Genomic DNA, 22,385 nt, shown 5'->3' with positions numbered 1-22,385 from the left:
TTATTGTTACGTTTCTGTCCCTTTTTTTGTTTTTAGATGGTTTTTTTGTTTTTCAGATGTTTAATTTTTATGTAATTGATGAGTAAAATCTGGTTTTAAAAGCATTACATCTGGATTTTTTAACAAATTATTGTTATTGTTCTGTTTTCCGCTGCTTCATGTCTACAAATTGGCATCTAACTTGAATTTGTTTTTCTATTTAAAGTTATAAAGGATTTAATTTAAAATTTTGAATCCAGCTTTATTGGTAGAAACGTACATTTACAGGCTCGCTCAGATATCTGTAATTTAAACCTATGTTTTTTCTAAATGTATTTAGAGTCCTCAAAAGGATGAACTAACACATTTGATATTGAAAGAAACAATGTTAAATATGTCTTTATTAGTTTGTTTTAATAGAAGATTGCTGTTTTAGTTCTATATGCAGACATTAAGCTTTTACCTTCCTCTTTTACTAGTTTTTGTTACCATCTGGTATTTTAGTAGGTCAGTTTTAAACTGTTATTATTTATTACAGTCTGTTCTTCCTTGCTTTTTTCCCTTTGTTTGGCTTACTTATATTTGAAAATACTGTTTTTTATGTTTTTGTGCAAACATTAAAGCTTCTTTTTGCCACCATACCCATACATTTTAATAAACAAAAAGATATAAAAAGGAACCACAAGACAGTATTTTAAATAAATTAAAGGTTGTTGTGTTGCCCTTTGATGAATTGGTTACCGGTAAATGTGCCTTTTTTTGTATCACCATTAACAATAGGAACATCTGTGGTGTGAAGGGTCAGTTTCAACCAGCATACATTCGCTTTCAGCTGTAAACCCAACTGTACAAACATAAGAAAAGTTGCAATACTCAAACACAACCATCTCCTGCTCAAAGGTGTTTTTCTCTTCTTGCTGGTACATGTGTCTATATATTTTCAGTATTAACAGGAATCCATCCACCCATTTATACCAACATCCTCCTAAATGGATCAGCATCGTTTGTTGCAATCTAACCCAATAATCACAGGGTGAAGGCAGGGTTCACCCCTGACGGGCCCCCTTGTCCCTTTCAAGGCCACGTCTGGATGTCAGATTCTTGTTGCGATTCCAGGGATCAGTTTTACCTCCCCATCCAAAGCAGTGACCTCTTCGTCAGCCTCATCAGATGTGTCTGTTTTCTGAAAGACACCCTCCATTGTCTTCCTCCTCTAGGGACTGGGCTCACCCACATTGCCTTGCTGCTCTGTTTTCTTCAGTCTCACTGAAACCTGGCTCAACCAAGCATATTTTTCTCAGTTTTGAACGCTGTAGATTGGAAATGAGCACAATTGCTAGTTCTATTCAGAATTCCCAAATGGCTGAATTTGGCCCGCTTTGTTGGTTGTGTTTTTGTGCAGATATACAAGAAAACACAGAAAAACTAGAGTCCCCTTAAGCTCACATCATTGAGAGGAGAGCTGGTTTTTAAAAAAGCTACATACTCACTGGGCATAGCAGGCTTCAAATTCCCAGTGTGTATGTAGCGTTAAGGTGTGTGAAGGCGTGTGTTGCCCATGGTGTTAACCCTGGTCAAGCAGGGAGGGACTTCTTCTTTTTCTCCTGTTCACTAGCACATTTCCACTACCTACAGTTGGAAAAAGCTTGGCGGGAAATGTTGTAGTGGTGCAAATCTCGTAATTTGGGCTTGAAACAGAAACAGTTCGATTTATTACTAGTGTCAAAGTTTAACCTGGTTTAACTGCAACATGCATTTGATGGCCAAACGTTTTGTACATAGACCGGAAATATGGTCATAAAAACCTGCATTGCAACGTTTGAATGTGAAAGCCCGAAATCCACGTTTAGACTTGTCATTGACAGTTGCTGCTTGAACACGTGTTGCCAAGGGCAGTGAATGTAGTTTAACTGTGCACTTGTGATGTCATGTCTCTCACTTTGTTATAATCTTTTATTTAGAACTAAGTCAAAATTGAACCAACAACACAAAAGTTCTAATTTCAGTATTTTACAAATTTATGCAAAAAAATGTGTTGTTTTTTTGTTTTTTGTTTTTGCTATGAATCAGCAAAGCCGAGAAGCTATGATGGAGTTAACAATCGGGATCTTGGATGCCACAATTCTCGCTTTAAAACCAAACGTTAGACATTATGTAGACCACTGAACTATATTGTTGCACGCTTACTGCGTACGTTGCAAACTGAAAATTCTTTTCAGCAAATAAAAAAACAACATTCTTCAGAATTTTTTAGTTATTTATTATTGTTTTCTATCACACTAATCATATTTCAAACAAAACTGTGAAAGGTTTGAACTGAGTTCTGGTGAAAGTGAATTGTTGCATACCTACTCAAAATGGATCAATGGTGAATTAAAAATGAATGGAGAGCAGAAGGTTTTTCTTTTAATGGAAATGGATTACAAAATTATTAATTAATATTTATGTATTTTGTAAGTTTGAGGCTCCTGCTGTTTTAAGCAGCATTTTATTACACCTTCCTAGTTCTACAAGCTCAGTATTCCTATTTACTCTGATGCTCCCTCTGTGAGTCACTCCTGGTCTTTTAATCTCGTCTCATCATCAGGGATACACGGCGCTCTCAAAAAACAATGAAATTTTGGAAACCACCATGTGTGCATAACCTTTTAATGTCTCAAAAGTTCACATGCAAATTTCCTCATGGAAAATTTGGGGTTTCTTTTATTGTTTCCTCTGCAAAGCCGGAAAGCCCACCAGCCCAGCCTGATTTTGAATTTCTTGCGTGCAAATAGCAAGAATTTCCTTCCACAAATATTACCTCGACTGACTGCAGAGCAGAAAAATAATTTATGATTTAGTCATTCTTTTGCAAAAACCAATTTGCTTTCTTGTACAGCGAAGGCTATGCTTGTTTTTGACATTTAGTGAATCTCAAAAAATACAGAATAGATCTTTCATTTAGGACCCTTTTATTTTTGAAACTGAAGTCAATTTTGAAATGATTAGTGCTTTTATGTGAGAAAGACAAAAAAAGTAGATGCAATTTTTTCTTTCAGTTTTCAGAAGACTGCAGAAAGCTGCAGTCACGTCAAAATTGCATCATTTTTTCCCTCAAACCTCAGAACTCTACTGAGGTTTGAGAGGTTAAAATGTGTTTAATGATCATACATAAATCTTTCAAAATGTTTGTCAGGTATTCTCTGTTGCAAAGATATCTCATGCATGTGAGTAGGTGTACATTTTTCAAAGAATTTAATGTTGGAAACTTTGACAAACTATTGAGAAGAAAGAAACACTGTTAGACAAGAAAAATATTACTAAATAAAGGAAAGTGCTTGATGTGCTCATTTAAGTTGACAAGGACAAATTATTGGAGAATTAAACTTCACTAATTGCTGCAAATGTTCACAAACTGCAGCTGAAAGAGTTTTCCATTTGATGTAAATGAATAAACAATTTCATGTTTTTTTGATGGTGCTCTCTTTAAAGTTATATGTGCAGCTCAAACACATTTAAAAAAAGAACAAAAACAGAAAATGAATACATTAATTTGTTTAAAATGTATTTTTTACTTGTATATTTTTCTCCTAAGGAGATACGTTACAAAAGATTTAAATGTTTTCACAGCTCTGCTGATTTTTTTTTTTTTTTTTTTTTTTTTTTTTTTTTGTATTTTAGAAAAGCGTAAATAATGTTTGAGAGATTTACACACAAACCCAGTCAAGGCTGTTGATATCCCGTTGATTTGATATCCCTGTTTTAGAGACATCTTAAAATTGAAAGGATCTGGGTCTTTTTTTTTAATTGAGGAATTGTTCAATGTATTATTTAAAAAAAATTGGTTTTCAAAAAGCAAATCATATTCTTTTGATGTGCTCTCGAATGTTAACTTAACTGTATTGCAGTTAAAAATCGTAACCACATTCGTGTTACCTTGAAAGCTAAGATGTCTTAAAAATGTGTAAATATTTGACAATATTTTAAGGTAAACTTCCTCTTTGCGTGACTGGAGAATGTAAATATTTCAGGTCGGCGAGCGAAGGAACAAGCTCTCTACCTTGGTGGGGTTCCCCTTGACGGGTCTCGACATGGCTCCACACGTGGTGAAGAGAAGTCAGAGCATGAAGAACCTTCATCAGGGATCATCTCAGACTAACCGGAGGCCGTCTTCAGGCCAACACCAGCGATCTGACATAATGCTTGCGCGTGACTACCTCTATGATCTGTACGCCGTCTGCAACCATCACGGAGGAATGCATGGAGGGCACTACACTGGTAAGAAGCCGCAGATCAAAGGATAAAAAACGAAAGATGTCAAGGTGAAAAGAAAGGAATCTTTTCTCAGCTGTTTATTAGAGTCAATTATTACACATTAAACTGAATTGAAAAAACTTTGGTGAAATGTTAAAGTTAAAGTGTATCGTGTTCATTTTAAGGTTGTTTAACAATCTGAGACATTTCAGATTTTTATTTTGAACTTTTTAACCCCTTGAACGCCAGTTGATGCAAATATGCATCAAACAACTTCTGCTCCAAAATTACCATAAATTAGCATCCATTTGAAAGCAAATGCATTTAAGTAAAAAGTTTTTTTTCATAGCTAGAAATAAATTCAGGGGACAAATAGTCGAGGTAGAATTAAAAACCAGGAATATCAACAGTCTTGGATTGCTAGCAATTATTTATTTAAATGATCAGATATAACAGTCCTCCCGCTAAATGATCTCATTTCATTAACAATCATTCAAAGCTGCTTTTAGTAATAAAGTAAGAAAAAAGCTAGCTGTTACCTTAACTTCTTCATTAAAAACCTCTCGACGGCAAAAGAAGATTTCTCCAAAACGGTTTTTCTTTTTTCAGAGGTGAATTTACAGCAGTTCCGAAATATACTTTTCTGTTTTGGACAGTGAAACAGTTGAAGAACCAACAGCTTTTTCTCCCAGAAGATACGAAGTCGGTAATTGCCTTCAGTCGCCAGGCAGAAAGAGGCACTTCCGTCTGTTGAGATGTTTCACAAAGCACTCTGAAACTCATTTGATTAATTAGAGCAGTGTTTTTGTGCTACAGAACAGTAGCACCGGGAGACAGAAGCTCATCTGCATCTTTGTTGATGTTTATTTAATATTCAAGGAACATCACAGTAATGGCTATAAGATATGCACAGAATTGTGGAAGTTTGGGAGCCCCCACTTCCAAGAGAAACTCCTCGTGTGTTCATAAAGCAACATGTTCTAGTCAGACACTTTCAAAACAACAGAAAACACAGGAGAGAACATCTAACATGAAGCGGGAGGGCTGTTATATCTGAATTTGCTGCAATTTTGTCCTGTTATGGTGATGACACCATATAACAGACACGGCGCTGAAACGCTTTTGATGCTGCCATGTACACTGCTTTTATTTTGGGAGGGAGCAATGACTTCCTGCCACAGGGAAAAACCTCCAGCAGAAGCAGACTCTGCACGGTTGGCCATCTGCCAAGCCGATGCTGTCGGAGTGGACAGGAATGAAAAAACAACGCAAAAAAAAAAAACACTGTAATGCTCATTAGGAGACGAGGAGGAAAAACTGAACTTGGAATCTAAATTACATAAACTTTACGGCACTTGGGGGGGGGGGGGGGGGGGGGGGGAGTTTGTAATCAAAAAGGAACTGTTATTTTTTTAAGATTTAGATGGATCAAACTGAAGTCTCATCAGTTGTCGCACACCTTGGTGTACAAGGTGTTTTCTCTGCACTCGGCTGTGAGCTGTAAAGCAGAAATGCCTTAGGTCCCAGAGTCTTTGGTATGACTCGATTGAAGATTTGAACCCATGACCCTCCAAGGCTCAGGGCAGATTCTCCTCCACAAGACCGCCTAGTTGGGCACAAATTCTTTAGAAAAGGATGATCAAAATTCTGTTGTTAGAGAAGTATCAACCTTTTGTTTCCTTTTTTGTCCTTTTGAGGCATTTTATAAATTAGTTTTGATAAAATAACCAATAAATTGCATTTTTCTTTCTCTTTAACAATTTAAGATTTTCAGATAGTGGACATTAGAATTGTGGAATGAGTAAAATGTTGGAAAAGTCCAGTGTTTTTGGTTTGGTTTTTATTTCATTTAATTTGTACTATTTCAGTTAAAAATTAAAAATAAAAAACTAGATAAGTTAAATTGACCTAACGAATCTGTAGGATAAATTAGCTTCTTTTTTCCTTTTAATGGTTGCATGGGTATGTGAACGCGTACATCTACATATGCAGGGGATTAAACTGCAGGGGATTTTAAACATCTATATTTTAAGGCAGAAGCTAATAAGATTATACTAAAAAAAAAAAAGCTAAAATATCTATAACATGAAAACCTAATTTACTGAAAAGTAGTCATCAGCGCTTCCTTTGTAGAAGATTAATGAGTTTAAGATCACAACCTCTGTTTTGCCCTCAAGATGGGAGCTGGATGATAACTAAAAAGGTTAACGAGGTAATTACATATTTACAGCCAGTAAAATATCAGTGCATTGTTTGAAATAACTTCACTCTTTGTATTACCAAGCGAATATTGCATCCACCTACCAATTTCTTTTTTCTTTTAAAACTGCAGAATAGAAATACTGTATATCTGCATATACTTGGAAGCTGAACATATTGAAACCTTTTCTTTGCTTTTAGAGCAGCTGCGACAATCTGACAGGTACAAGATATGCTGCTTTTGTGTATCTGTTGAATAGGAAATTTACATTACCGCATGTACTTACTGAGCTTGAATTGTGTTTGTTCAATCTGTCCGTCATCTGCCCGTCGTCTTTTGTTGCAGCATACTGCAGGAATTCAGTGGATGCCTTGTGGTACAGTTATGATGACAGCAGTGTAGACCTTGTACCTGAGGAGGAAGTTTGCACCAAAGGAGCCTATATACTTTTCTACCAGAGGCGCAACGTCATTCCACCATGGTCAGCAAACAGCTCTGTCAGAGGTATGTTCACATGACGGACTTATTGGTATGTGATGGAGTAATGGCATCTCTTACCATTTCTGCATTTTATTCGAATTAAACTAACACGTCCTCCCTGCCACATAGTTTTTAGCCCTTTAACACCAGTGATGTTGCCGGCAGAACCTAAACAACACACTCTTTGACATACAATAACTCCTCAACCAGTCAGGCGATTAACGTGAATCAGCGGGTTTTATAGGTCAAAGTTCCACTCCAACTATATTCTACCCAGTGGCCCTTTTATTGCGATTATGCAGATTTTAGCCAAAAGCCTGTGTCATTATTTGAGACATGTTTTCTGCAGCGTGGCAGTAGTTCCTTAGAAATTCGCTTCTGGGACCATTGGGACAGAAGTTAGCCATTGAGTTATCCTCGGCTAATTTCCCATCAACTCTTTGTTTATAGTCTCTGTGAGCCAGACGTTAACGGATCTATTAGTCTGCAAATGAATGCATTTGAATTGGAGCAGAGAAGGGAACGTTGCTGCGTCAGAAATCTAAACTTTTACAAACTATGGGGTTTTTTGCACCTGATCCATCACGATGTGAATGATGAAATACTCAGAAACGCAGCTTTAATCTTAACTTTTTTTTATATATATATGTCCTCCATCATGAGAAAAATGCTACAAGCACATGTTAAAAACACCAGTCAATTTTTATTTTTGAGTGGGTTTTAAACACTTTAAATATTCCTTCACTTTTTTTATCAGTCAAACTATCCAAACTTTTTAAAGCTTAGCACACTTTGACCTTTTAACACTGGAGATGATAAATGATTGCCTCTCTTGGACACACCATAACTCTCTATCCGTTTACACGATTGACTTGCTGATCGGAAAAGCCGATCGGTGCATAATGGCGCAGTTCAGCTTTTCAAAAGCTAATTAATGTTGATTGAGTGAGCACTTCACTAAAGTGTTACTGTAAATCTCAGTAGGAGGCTGCTGTTCCCTGCTTTAGAATCCACTGGAAACGGTTGAAGAGTCGAAAGAATGTAAACACTGAAGCTAAAGCTCAGTTGGTAAAGGGTTAGCAAGAAGACTTTGGTGTGAGATGCATGTCCTGTATCTTTATTGTCTAATTAAATCCTTTTATGACATGCATTTCTTGGAAACAGCTGTTTTGGTCAAATGTGCTGCAAAAAACAAAGTGAACAACATGTATGAAAAACGGGCTTAGATCTCTCTGTTGTTTGATGAAATGAATCCACTCCAGGTTAATGCTATTCAAAACTATATGATAGTGTTCAGTATTAAATGTCACTTGACATTTCCTACACTAGCAATACAGCTTTTTCCTTTAGTACCAGATCTTTTCTAATGATGACTCACTGGAAAGTTCAGATGCTCTCAAACCAGAGTGGTTTTTATGCTTCATCTCTGGGGATGAAGTCAAAACTATGGAAGCCCTTTTTTAAATACTAAAAATATAATAACTTTTTTTCAAAGAAATGTTAAAAGTAATCTCAGACTTATAAATTTTCATTGCCTGCAGAAATACATTTGATTACAATTGATTGCTTCATGCTTCATTTGATTACAATTAATTGCTTCGTGGTTGCTTTTAATTGCTTAATTGCCTAACTTTTAGCTGTAGGAAGAGATGCATTAAAAACAGTGAAGTTGAAGCACTGTCTCCATTGACCTCCATTATATTTGAAATTTAAACAACTTCAAAAATTTCAAAAACCATAAATATTTGCAAAATTGTTTGGAGACAGCAGAAAAGTGGACAAAGAGCTGATCAAATGCATGCTTGAGTTTTATGAATAGCATAAAGTATGCATAAGCTAGGATTGAAGAAAGTTTGAAGTTGCAGAAGAGCCTGTATTTCAATGGCAAAAGTTGCAGCAATTTTGTTGAATTGCAGAAAAAACATAAGTTGCAGAAGAAATTACAGCAAGCAATAATGTCCTTAATTTGCTGAACATTTTGATACTTGAATGGCAGAAATCAGATGAAGTATGCAGAAGATACGCGTGACAAAAGACGTACATACGAAAACAAACGAGTATTTGTTTGATTGCATTATGCAATCAAACTTATTAAACAACTCCAAGACGCATATAAACAAAACTTGTGGAGCTGACCATTTTTAAAGGTCTTACTTCTCTTCTTTCACACTTGAAGAAATTATTATATTTGAAGAATAAATGTGGGGGGGGAAATTGAAGTAAAAAAAAAAATTGGAGTAAAAAAAAAATTGGAGTAAAAAAAACATATTTAAAATAACGGTTCCACCAGTATTCTTCCATTTTTTTACATTTTTTTTTTCACCAGTTATTAACAGCCATTAATACTAATAACAAATGGCTTTAGTTTGTCATAAGAATCCAAATGTCAAATATTATTTGGACCCCTTTGTGAAACAAACCGCATGACTTTAAAACTCGTTTAAGATGACGTTCAGAAATGATGTAATTGTGACAGTAAGCAAGCAAGATGCAATCTCTTTTTAGACAAGTCAAAAAGCAAAGCAAAACTCAATTAGCTCACGTAATGCCATTTCCAGGTAACTTTGGAACAGCTCTCTGTGCGCAAATCACCGAGTAACCCGATACTAACTGGTTCGCACCCGTCATTTTTTTTTTTACTTCAATTTTTTTTTACTTAATTTTTTTTTCTTTTTTTTTACTTCCAAATTTTTTTTCTTCAAAGGCCTTTTAGGGGCTCCGTATCTTTAAAAGCACTTCTGTTAAAAGTTTAGTACCGGCAAATTTCTATTTTAACTGTCCTTGCACGGCTTAGTAGAAACGTGCTATGCTTGTTCAGCACATCCCTATAATTTAAACATTTTTTGACAGAGAATCTCTTTTTGGTGATGACTGGATGCAGCTTCCCAAAAAAAAAAGTATTTTTTCTCCCTGCATGGCTTGATATTAAAGTAGGTTTTCCTCCCAAACACATAAATCTCTCTTATCGTTTCGGTAAATCCGGTGACTTTCCTACACCAGGCTATTACAAGGATTAATATCTGCAATACACCCAACAGCACCTAAGCTTTGACATTTGTGCACATTGATAGTATTAGTGTGGACGGTAAATAAAGTGCCAGAGACGTGTCAGGCTCAGCGGGAGGAAAAAAATCATGAATAAACTTGGTTTGTTAAAATGAATTTACAACCAAACACAAAAACTTGAGTCAGTAACCATAGTAACTAGCAAACAAGGTAACACTGCCTCACTGATTGAAGACAATAGCTGTATTGCCGGCTTAGCAGCCACCCACAGACTTCTCTTCATAAAGCAGTTCTAAGCGCGCTGCCACATCTGACATTTACCTTTGCCGGAAATGACCCGACGTTTATGCCAAAGTCCTGAACTCTCTCCCTCATTTCTTTGAGTTTTGTGACTAAGAAGCCAGCTGCTCCAGTAGACCTTGATAAAGTTCCTCATGAGAATTTGAAAGGATTTCTTCTGGTGTCAGTCGCAGTTTCTTTGTCCTCATGAATATTAGCTAAATCCCCAAAGGGATGAACCGTTGGTAGTTACGCATAAAACTGCAACAAAACTGTAAAAGAATTGTTTGGTGATGCTTTATAATGAGATTCCTTAATATCAATGCTGCAGGAAGACATAAACATTGGTAAAGCCTGTATGAGACATTTATAGGACATTTATTAGCATTTGTAAAGCATTCAAGAGAAATTCATAGGACATGTCAAGCATGTCTTAAATATTTATCAAACATTTATTAGCATTTCTTAAAACCTTTAATAAAACAGTAATAAGAAATTTAACATGTGTAAATGAAATTACATTTACAAGTGTCTCACATGTGTTAAGATAATTGTAAAGAAATTTATTTGCCTTTTTAGATGTTTTATACATGTTAATAAATTACTCATTAGTGAATATTTACAATAATTTTCTTTCCTAATTATTTTAGCATTATTTAGATCCTGCTAAAAAGTTGAGAACATTTTGGGTTTACCACTCTGTGCCTAATGAGGTTTCAAGTTTTTTTTTTTTCAATGTAGTGGCCTTTTATATAGTTAAATTCAAAACTACCAATGTATACAATATGTAATAATTTATGAAATATTAACAATTCTCCTTTAGTAGCAGAGCCTGTCTCCCATCCAGAAATGTAGATGCATTAAATTGGGCAAGCCTGTACAATTTTGGGTTAAACAGGGTCAAAAAAAAGTAATATAAACCATGCAATAACACAAACAGTTCCTGAAGGAAAGCATGTTCCTAAAACAAGAAAACAATTATTTTTTTTGTCTTTTATCTTTAACGTTTTCTTTAACCCATGGGGCTCTCATAAGAAAAGGCTTCTCTAAGGGGAAATTAGATTTTACAAATTTTAACAAAGTAGCTTTAGAAAGAGTTATGTTTATGGGACACAAGAAAGTAAAACTTAATGGGGAAAAAATGAAATCTGTTGGTATTGTCATAGAGCTATTCAGGGAGGCTGCCACCATCCACAGGGCTAGTCTGATGTAGAATAAAAAATCAAGGTCAGCCATGAATTAGCATTCAAGCAGATACATTTTTCTGCCGTTGTTCAAAAAGAATAAGAATAAGAAATATTTGGAAAATATATTTTAAACTGTTCTTAGTGTTTATGATCAAAGGTTCTGACCTTTTCCCAAAATGAGAATTATTGATGTGTTCAAACTGTCCTTGTTTGCTATAAATGGTCTTTCTAAACTGTAAATGGGATATTACCTTATAATAAAAGCCAAGAGCTTCAATAACGTGTTGCCATTTGCAAAAGAAAGATATTTGTAAAGTTATTTCAGTTAGGATTCCGTTTTCAAGGACCCTGACAAACTTTAGTCTGTCTTTGAAGTAACTGTGTGAATAACTGTTGTGGCATTCACAAAACAGGAAGGTCCTTCTTTTTTCACATCAATCCTTCATAAAACATCAAGTGAAGCTGTTCTAGGGATAAAAGATTCTGCATGGATACGAAGTGTCTTGTTGAACTTTCAGCATTTTCTGCAATGCTGAAAGGTTTTTGTCCCGACTGACTGTGCTTGGATATGATGTTTAGTTGTCTCAGACAAAATACAACCAGCATGAAAATGCTGCTGTGGTTCCTTTGATCAGGGGTGCCCACACTTTTTTGCAGCAGGGACTGGCACTGTAAACAGCTCCGACCTACTTCCGGTGACTCGAGTCTCGTGTGTCGCGGCTCAAGTCTAGCGGGTAACGACACTCACCAAAGCTGTTTTTCCTCCGTTTTTGTTTCAGCTTTCGTGAGTCGCGTCAGTCACAAAAAAGAAATAAAGCCCTTCCCTCTTCTCTGATCTCTTTCTCCTCTGCTGGATTGCAGTCTTCAAAATTACCAAATTCCCCAAAAAGATTAAGGGAAACTATAAAATCGTTACAGGTCATGATTGAATAATTGGGTAAGGAGCACCCACAAATAGACAGCACGTCAGATGTGACACACGAGTGGCTCTGAGCGCTGACTTCTGCCGTTAGCTGCTTATTATTATCATGTTGACATTTCTTATTCCATAGTTTATCACAACAGCATGACCGTAGAAAAGACATTACTATAACCTCCTCTTCTGCAGGGCGTGCTCTCTTATTATGACAACATGCCCACTGCGTATCAAATAGGAAGATTAGATAGATAGGTAGGTAGATAGAGGAAAAACAGCCCAATTTCCTCCAACATAAAACCCGGTAATTAGACGTGAAGCATAAATAACACAATTGTCAAAAAAGTTACCAAGTGAGAAATGGAAGAACAGAACTCTGGATCAGAATCACTAAAAACTTTGTATTTTTTTCTTTGATTAAACTACAACCCTTTTTTTATCATAAGCATAAATAAAACCTTTTCACTGAGTTTAACCTTCCTGGAGTTGCATCACTTGTGGATTCTACTCCGGGGAAGGAATACCTGCAGATTGACAACCCATCAGCTACGATCCACAGTCAGAAGGCGGCACTCGGAGCCACTCATGCCACATGTTTTACCTGCCTCATTTTAGCAACAAAACTCACTCTACTGAGAGCTACAGGATAGTATTGTGGGACAAAATGAATCCACCATGTCAAAAAGCGCTCAGACGCTCAATTTATGGCATAAAATGACATTGAAGCTTTGGTGAGCCAGCTCGCGGGTTTTTTCCATATGGGTCATGACTCAAGTCGCGTGAGTTGCAACCCACGCGGGCCAGCCCAGGCTTCAATAAATGCTCCTGCGGAACGGAGTAGTCGTCTTCCGGGGATTTGGCGTGGAGAAGAAACAAAGAAAAGAAAAAAACGGAGTTAAACAGTGTTGTATGATGTTTAAGTGGCTGTTCTGCATGTCAATCAAGTGTCGTGAGGTGAGGATTTTTATTTTTTCCATCTTTGATGGCCTGCGATCGACGTAATGAACACATCCGCCTTTGATCATTTCTAAAACAGTGCACTGACATTAGAGAAGGTTGAGGGAACCAACATTTATCTTCTTTTTCTGCTCCTAAATGGAACTTTTACCCAGACCCAGTGTTTTTTAATAGCTTAGATTATTGCTGCTGCATTTTGTAGTTGGTTACAGCACCCCAAAAATGTCAGCTACTGGTTTTTGTTTTACAAAAAGCAGTGATCAATTACATTCTATTAAAGTAAGCTTGTAAATCTTCTTGTGCATCTCTCATGACAGCATGTCTGAACAAATGAGACAAGTCATTAATAAAGGTGTTTTTACACTTAATGAATCTTGAGAGTAAGCCTTAATAATTTAAACTATATTTTATGAATGTCCTGCTTGTATGAGTTCTCTAAACTACAAGAAGAGAGAGGATCGTTGGTCTTTCATTGTGTTTAAAAGGAGGCAGAAAAAAATCTTTGATTCAAAGATGACTAACCATCATAAGAAAAAAAATGACTATAAGAAAAGAGGTCAGAGCAGGAAAATTAAATATGAAAAAAAGCTTAGGAAGTATAGAGACCACAGACGTATTCTGCTTAGTGATAAAACGATGATGCCCAGCCTGCATTGGGCTGCTCTTATCAGCTTTTTCATAAACACTGGGCTTTTTTCCCCCAAATCTTTGGGATGCATTATAAAGAAGCTGAATGTTTGGCACCTTTTGATCATAGGATTGATGAGAATCCTCAGACTTTCAACGTCAAAGCATATTCGTGTTGTTCCTGCAGCATCATGAAATGCCTCACTGACTCCTGCAATAGACCACTGAGATATTCAGAGCTGAATAGGGACCATTGTCCTCCATGTGGTACTCTGGTGTAGCATAAATTAGGAAATTGGATACTGATCTTCTTTATCAACTGAGAAGGAGCTTGTGGTTGCTTTTTAGCCCTGATTCAAAAAAGCAAACACCAATTCAACAAATGAATTTTTGAGACTTATTAAAATCCCTTTCTGTAGTGTGCATCGTTTCTACTTTTCTCAAAAAGCAACAGATGGTGCACTCTGGTCCTCCCACATCCCACAGAATTCCCAGCACAACGAGCTCCACATTGATTTTTCGAGCTGAACTTTCAGCTGCAGGTATAGAAAAGAAGTTCATAAAACTCGATTTACATTTGTTCTTAGTTCTTGTGTCTATATGACATGGAAATGCAATTAAAATCATTCAGCTCAATAATTTCCTTTATTGGGCCTCAAACATTTGATCCATGTGTTACAGCTGTCTCACCATCAGTGTGAAATGGCTCCAAGTGCCATGACAAATTAGTGAATCTAGTTATGTTCTTCCTTTAAAATCAGCAGAACAAAATCAGCAGAACAGGTAACTGCTCTCTTTTGTGGCTTTTTCTAAGGCTGCCTTGTAACTCCGATTTAAAAGATAACCATAATGAATAGATTGATTCATTGTGGTTGTTCTGAAGTACAAAGTCAGTTTTTGACTTCTTCACATCAAAAGAAGCCAGCAGACGTTGTTTGGCCGTTTGGTCAGCGTGACATCTTTAAACATATTTCAGGGACATGTTTAAAAAATGTTGGATTGTATGTCAAAGTTTTACCTTGATTCTATACTTACAAGGAATTACTTAGAAAATTCAGTTTCTCTAAAAAAGCTGTAGGATATCACTCAGAAAATAAATACACTGTTTGTATAAGATCAGTAAGAAGATGGATGCAAAGGCTGTAAATTCCTTATCATTGGCTCTTTTTATGATCTCCCGACTCTCTCTGACCTTGTCTTTTCATTAAACTGAAATGGGAGGTTGAATACAGGAAGGTCGGGCGTGTTTTGCTTTGATTGATGGCCCCTTTGTCCAAACTCTGATGTGTTTAGAAGATAAGTTAAGAAACGCCTGGAAATTGTGAGTAAATATTTTTAGGTTGAGCTGCAAAAGTTTTTTTTGAAATGAAAACTCAAAACGTAACTGACTGTGCAGTGCTGTCTCAACAGAAACCAAAATGCTGGCCAAATGTCTTTTCCCTGAAATATCAGCCAACCTATAGTCCCTGTTGAGAGAAAGGATGCATAAGCCTTTCAGTTCTTTCACTATGAACTCAGTGAACTTTTTAGAAGAACTTCTAGTTGACAAACCTATAGATATTTACCTGTTTATGCTTATCTGTAATACGAAAGATCCTCCAATTGGAGGACAAAAAACATTTACGTCTATCAGTCAATCACTTTGGCCTCTTATGCTGCAACTTCCACTTGTGTTCCAAAGGGTCCACAAGTTCATCTTTGTCCGACCACTGGCTCATCAGGCTGACGGAAGACAGCAAAAGAGGCAGCACCGTGTCTCGTTCATCAACGGCCTGCGCTTCTCTCGTGCCCGACTCTCCAGAATCCACAGTCTTCCATGACAACGTTTTCAAAGATGCACATGGTAAGAAACAATGAACATTGAATAATCTCAAGATAGTTTTTTTTTTTTTACTGAATAACTAAGACCTTTTTATCTGTGCATGATTTTTAGGAGGCTTTGAGAGCAGGCCATTTGTTAGGGGTCTCCAGGGACGAAGTGTGAGCATGAGGGTCCCCAACAAGAGCAAAGACACCATGAGCAAAGTGCTTCCCTTGCGCTGGTCTTTTGGTTCCAAGGACAGACGAAAGAATGACCAAGTGCCTCCTGTAGACCCTGATCCTGCAGAGCTTGTCCAGTACTTGGAATCTGGTCGGAGACCTCGCTGCACAAAGGATTCCATAGTAGCACTTATGAATGAGCCACGTAGCACAAAGGAGGCCGCCAAAGGCCGAGCTGCAGACAACACAAGGTCTTCCAGCGGTGGGAGCATAAGTTGTGTGGGTAAGGTCAGGGACGAGCCTTTTTATACAAAGGTCCCGGAGGGCCAGAAGCCCCCAATAGAAAAGAATTCTAGTCGAACTGAAGGTAGTCACTCAAAAGAAGAAAGCAAAGTAAACATCAGTTCTAGCTCCAGCAGCAATACCCTCACTAGGAAGAAGGATTCAAGGAGATACAGCTCTTCCAAATCTTCAAAAGATGCACTGACAAAAGAAAGCTCTGAAGCTGGGGTCCATCCCAGCTACAGCTCACCTAACCTACATGGGACGCTGACAAGACGAAAAGGGGATAAAGCTAAAAAGGATCGAGATGGCACCCATGAAGAAAACCCTAAAGCCAAGAAAGGAGAGTTGCCCAAGAGTCAAGAGGGTCTGCTTTCTTTTTTCAAAGGTAACTTCCTAAAAAAAGACAAGGACGCTAACAAATCCAATGAGAGTGACTCAGGGAGAGTGGAAGGTAAAGATGGAAGCAGAAAGACCTCACTAACAGTGCCGATGTCCAACGGAGTGGCAGGTAGCAGAACTAGACTGGAAGAGAGCAAGTCCAATGGCTCACGCCATCAGAGTGAGGGGCTGGCAAACGGGAAGGTTGGAAGGACTCCAACTGACATCAGGCGCTCCCAAAGCTCCTCAAATATTACCACCAAACCGGAGCAGAACATGCGCAGAACGGCATCCTTGCACCGGAACGCAGTGTCCACAACGCCACGGACTGCAGACAAACAGTCTCACAGCACCCTGCAGAGAGACCGTTACAGCACAACCTCACTGGGACGCAAAAAAAACGTCCCAGAGTCTAGTTTTTGATGCAGAGAAATCCAACACTCTCATCTGAAGCTTTTCACTGGCTGGAGAGGAGAAGACTGTATAGTTTATCAAAGCAATAGAGTTCCATTCACAACGATACGCCTTTTTGTTACCGAAGATTGCACCAAAAGTCTGGAGATAATGCAGTCAATTAGTGCTTTACATATTTTTTTTTTTCAAAAAAGAAAAAAAAAACATATGTCATAAAAATATCAATAAAGTGCCTGAGCAACATAAATAATGCAGTTTATACCAATGCAAAGAGGTTTTATCTGTTTAGCACAGCAAACATACAACAGCCCACATCAGCGCTGGGAGTCATCACTGCATTCTTCCCTACAGAGGTTGTGGCTTCCAATCCAAGACTCTGATTTTCTTCTTTAAGAATGTACATAATCCAGGGTACGAATGTTGGTGCTCTGTTGCTGCAGTTTTTAATGATTGTGTCTTGAGTTCTTGTAGGAGGCAGGTTGGCCTTAAGGTGAGGTTGTATTTTTATGAGGCATTAATTTATCCTCTTATGATCCAAACCAGATGTGTTTATTTTAGATATTTAAAAAGTGTGTTTATCTACTGTGACGAGGGTTATTACTGCAGCACAAAGAGAAAGACGTTTACCTTAAAGATGATGGGTGCAGAATGAAGGTTGTTTTCATGATTAGATTTGTTTTTCTACAGTAAGAGTTGTCTGTTCTGCTCAGTGTAAATCATTGCAGATGGAGACACAATTTTTGTTTCCAGCAGACACACATTTTTGATGATTTTTGCCAAAACATGACAAAATATAGAAGTGGATGTTCTTTTGTTCTTTTTGGTTTTGGCAAGCACTGTTTGTCTTTTAACACATTTACTCATCAAGCTGTGGATAGCTCAACTGTATTGCTGGCCTCGTCTCAGTGTACAAGAAAATGGACTTTGTCCAACCTTCCAAGGATTCTTGACAACATTCTAGTTTGATCAGCTCAGAAACATGGTACAGCGTGCAACAGTGCAACTTTCAGTCCCACTGGGTCTGTATTACAAGGTCAAGTTTCTGTCCACTTTAACTTGTGACATCACAAGTTTGCCCAAAGGGAATTTAGTTTTTTCTTAATTTGCAAGTATTGAGTGCCTTCTAATGATAGACTTTCTATGTGCATGGAAATCGACTTGTTGAAGCTGCAGCTTGAGGGACTTCTCCTTTAGTGACGGTACGACCACACCAGACACCACGAACAGGGGTGTTTGCGCCTTTAGCAAAGAAACATTACCAGCTAAAGCAGACTGAAACCATGCTATGGGGAAGTTTGGGAAACTGTATTTCTTTGTTGTTTATTTTTTATTTGTCTTTGTCTTTTACTGCTCCCTGGGGAGGCAGTTTAGCTCGTGCTGGTTTGCGGCGCCTCCGTCCGTGAAACCAGGGTTCAAATCCAGGCTGCTCCCTGTTCCCTTCTCTGCTTCTGTGCCGGTCCCAAGCCCGGATAAATTGAGAGGGTTGCGTTAGGAAAGGCATCCGGCGTAAAACATTGCTAAGTTAACCATGCGACTCATCCTCGAAAGAGAGGTTGTTTTGCTGTGGCGACTCCTGATGGGAATGAGAAAGAAAGAAGAAGTCTTTTACTGCTCCCTCTTTCTGGGTCAAAGGTTGTGGCATGTTTGGTTTGATTAAACATTTAACGTGTTTACATCTATTTTTAAAGATTGTTTTAAATCGGACTAACTTTTTTTAGAGACTTTTTAAATAATTTTTTAAAAATCATTTTGGAAGAGAAACCAGCACTGATCACATATTGCCATTTTTCTTTATATTAGAACAAATAATGAACGTATGGAATCACAAGTGTTTGTTTTGTAGCCTTTTTGTATTTGATCATTTGCTACCTGCACACATCTAACTTGTCCTTAATTGTACACACTTTAACTTGAACTAAATTTAAATTTATTTGTTTCAGACTTGAAAAATATAACTCTGCTATGAGATTATTTGAGGGACATGGGACAGTTAGATGGTTTTCTGGGATGGCAGACCCGGTATTGAGAATCAGATGAAGGGGCTTTGAACTTTTCTGTGAATGCTAATAGCAGCACTTTCAGTAAGCAGCTGTCAGCTGGACAGTTTTGACATTATACAGCTCTCAGTATTTGATTTCACTTTCCCTTCGAAATGTTTTTTATTTGAAAGATAAATGAATAACCTAAATGTTATAAAATGCAGTATATCATTAAAGCCCCACTCCAATCATCTTTTGATATATTTTCAAAGCATTCTCAGTGGTCTTTTATTTTGATTATGATGTTTTTATGCCAAAATTTTAAAAAATATGTTTTTTTTTCTAGGAAAAAGTTTCTGCAGAGCGGCAGGAGTTAATTTGAAATTTGACTAAAATTTCTAATGATAATTCTAATGAAAGTCCTGCTGTTGGCAGCAGGACTGTCTGCACGGTGTAAGCCTTCCCGCATTTCCCATCATCCATCTGTAATTCTAAGCTTGATTTTCTTTATATATGTCCTTCATATATGTCCTCCATCAGAAAAATGCCACAAGAGAACACCAAAAATGGCATTTACATTGGAGTGGGTCTTTAAAGAAACAAAGTGCTGTGCAACATCTTCTCAACTCACTTTTTTGCCAGACTTACGGTATTCTCCTGTTATCTTAATATTTCTGATTGCGGTCATTTGGAAATTTAAAACATAAGCTGTGCTTGCCTTTTTTTTAACCAATTTTCAGAAACCTTCAGATAACATTTGATTTTTTTCTTTAATTTGGCCTTTATCCTGACATTTTCTTGAACTGGGCTGCATTTCTAAACACCAGTTTCTTCCTTTGTGGTGTTCCCGTCACGTTTAAGGGCACAGTGGAGGAAATATTGAGTGCAGTTATTCTAAGAAAAGCACAGGTGACATGACAATGGGGTAAAAATGTTCTATATGCTGTCAAACATGGCTGCATTTCAACACTTTAAAAGACCATCTTGATGCATTCTGCTGCTTTGTGAATCATTCTCAAGGAGTGTGTGCACAGCTGGTTTCCTTTAAATTTCCTTTAAAAACAATTCTGTTAGTGGTTCAGCTTCGACAAAATTACCATGGGGATGTTTACTTAAGAGGAAGTTATAGCACATTGTGTTTCTGGAAGAGGGAAACACAAAAGTTTTTTTCGTTTAAATCAAATGCTGCAGTAACCTCAATTATCCCGCTGACAGCTCTGAATTGTTGATAATGAAAATCTACAATTTGATTCTAATTGTTAAGACATTTAGACTACCAAATGTAGAAAAACAAATGAGCTAGTATGAAAATGTAAAAAATACTCTCCATAACTTCCCCCTTCATAGTTTTTAATCAGATTTTATACTACTACTGCAGCTACAAAACGCCATCAAAAGAAGCCCGGATCCACCTTCAAAGATATTTTCTTTTTCCTTTTAATTTATCCGACAGTGAAACCAGAAAAAACTAGTGATGTACTTTCATATTGAAATAAAGAACACAGCCGTACACTAAGGAAAGCCAAACGAGACCTTTGCTTAAGGCATTCAAAAAATAATTGGTGTGTGGTTGAGTGTTTTAAATGCAATTAAAAAAAAAGTCTTAAACGAGCAATGGAATATATATTTAAGTGGGCCATTGTTTCCTCAAAAATGCTGCACTGCTCATCTGCAGACCATTGTTTCCTTTCTGTTCAATTTTCCTAATGTGTTGGTAATCACTGTCCTGAAGTCAGCGGCCAGTTCTGTGACTTTTAAGTCCAAATCAATATTCTTTCTGCACCATGCTTACAGCTTTCTTTTGTTCTGTTTTTTTTTGCATGTCATGACTTTTAACCTTACCTACGCTCAATGAAGTCCTGAGAGTCTAAGACAAAACTCCTCCATTTCTGTAGCCTCGCAGAGAGCTCCTGAAGTCCACTTTAAGGTTAAATGTTAAGCTTCAGAATAAAATACTTACTAGAAATGATTCACTTTGTTGAGGTTATGAGCACTTTCTGGGATCGATGAGCAGCAATAGTGTCCATATACCCTAGTTTATATTTGAGAAAACATGCTTTTTTTGGGAATAACACGTGAGGTTCTGTTAAATGTTTTAAAGAGGTTTTACTCCAACATTTAGATTTAGGAATGCGTTCATAAAAACCTCTTTTCTTTGCACCATTCAGTCCAATAAAATGTGGTTTGGGGACAGACAAAATAGCCATTAGTCTTGAATTTGGCATTTTAGATGCCATTGACTGTTTCTCGAATTTTGAGAGAATGACATTCTGAAGCAGATACAAAAAATGACTAATACTAAAATACATGTTTTTTTAAAAACCACTCCATATCTATAATCCCACACTCCTTTCACAAATTGTGACACATCTGATTACCTTTTCAACAGAAATGATTAAGAAAAGGAAGCTCAGTCTTGAACTGAAAAAAAATCTGTTCAGATAATTGTTCTGTCAGACGGATTAAATTTTGTAGGTTTTTATTAATTCAAAAACTTCTTTTAAGCTTTAAAAAAAAACAAATTATTCTTAACTTCTGCAATTCTAAGTTCTGTTTTTTTCCCTTTTTGTTAAATTTCCTCCAAGTTATTTCTCCAAAAGACACAAAGCAGTGTCTGTCAAGCTTCTTAAAAGGTGATAAATGATTTTGTTAACTAAATAAAAGCCTTGTATACATCCATATACATGTAAAAATCCTAAATAAATATGTATTTCTATCTATGAAGACAACATGGCTGTTGAGGTGGTTGATGTGGGAACAAAAAGTATTTGATTTCCTGTTTTCTTCTCATGGTTGGGTGCACATCTGGGCACGTTTGCAGTGTTTACTCCTCTGAACCGAGCACTTTTGTGTGATGCACACGCTCTACAGCATAAGGCAGTTTCACAGGCAAAGCTCCAACTTTGTCTGATACATGGCTACAGATAGAGACCTCTGTCAGAGATAGCAGATATATGTATTCTGCAATGAAATGGAAAAATAACCTTTGCATCAAAATGAAGTTGTTTGAATGTCTAACACTGTTTTGTATGGGGGGGGTGTAACATGAATGCTTTTACTGTACAACCAGATTGTTTTTCAAGGTTCCTTATGTACATGAATATATATTTGATATATCATTTATTTTTCCAATATGACCAATAAAAATATGTTTTATGATTACAAACCACTTTTATTTATTTTTTATTGTGTATCCAAAAGCAAAAGTTTTAGTGATTTTTTTTTTTTTTTTTTTTTTTTTTTTTTTTTTTTTTGGTGTAGCTTTGCTCTGAGTATAAAAATCACTAAATGCAGGTTTGGGGTGGGGAGGTCTGATTGTTTTGGCTGCCACTTACCATTCTGTACTTATTTGTATGGCACTCTTACACATAAACTGCTTAATCCGGCGCTCTGCAGAGTAATTAAAAACAATACAGCAAGAATAAAATAAAGCCTATAATCCCAGCCAATGATACAAATCTGATTCACAAATATAGAAAATCTGA

The 22,385-nt window shown here is 36.9% G+C and overlaps 1 protein-coding gene across 1 annotated transcript in view; it reads left to right on the top strand.

Annotated features, from left to right (window-relative positions):
- Positions 1-22,066, top strand: part of usp43a (ubiquitin specific peptidase 43a) — a 128,397-nt gene extending 106,331 nt beyond the window's left edge. The window contains exons 13-16 of the mRNA XM_011473836.4: positions 3,990-4,236; positions 6,758-6,916; positions 15,546-15,707; positions 15,798-22,066. Coding sequence (XP_011472138.1) covers positions 3,990-4,236; positions 6,758-6,916; positions 15,546-15,707; positions 15,798-16,930 — 1,701 coding nt within the window. The 3' untranslated portion in view covers positions 16,931-22,066. The remainder of the gene's footprint in view (positions 1-3,989; positions 4,237-6,757; positions 6,917-15,545; positions 15,708-15,797) is intronic.
- Positions 22,067-22,385: the final 319 nt, after the last annotated feature.

This window comes from Oryzias latipes, chromosome 1 (genome assembly GCF_053564925.1).
Source record: "Oryzias latipes strain Hd-rR chromosome 1, Olatipes_Hd-rR_3.1".
In the NCBI taxonomy this organism is placed as follows: domain Eukaryota; kingdom Metazoa; phylum Chordata; class Actinopteri; order Beloniformes; family Adrianichthyidae; genus Oryzias; species Oryzias latipes.
This window is presented reverse-complemented; position numbering and strand designations above follow the sequence as displayed.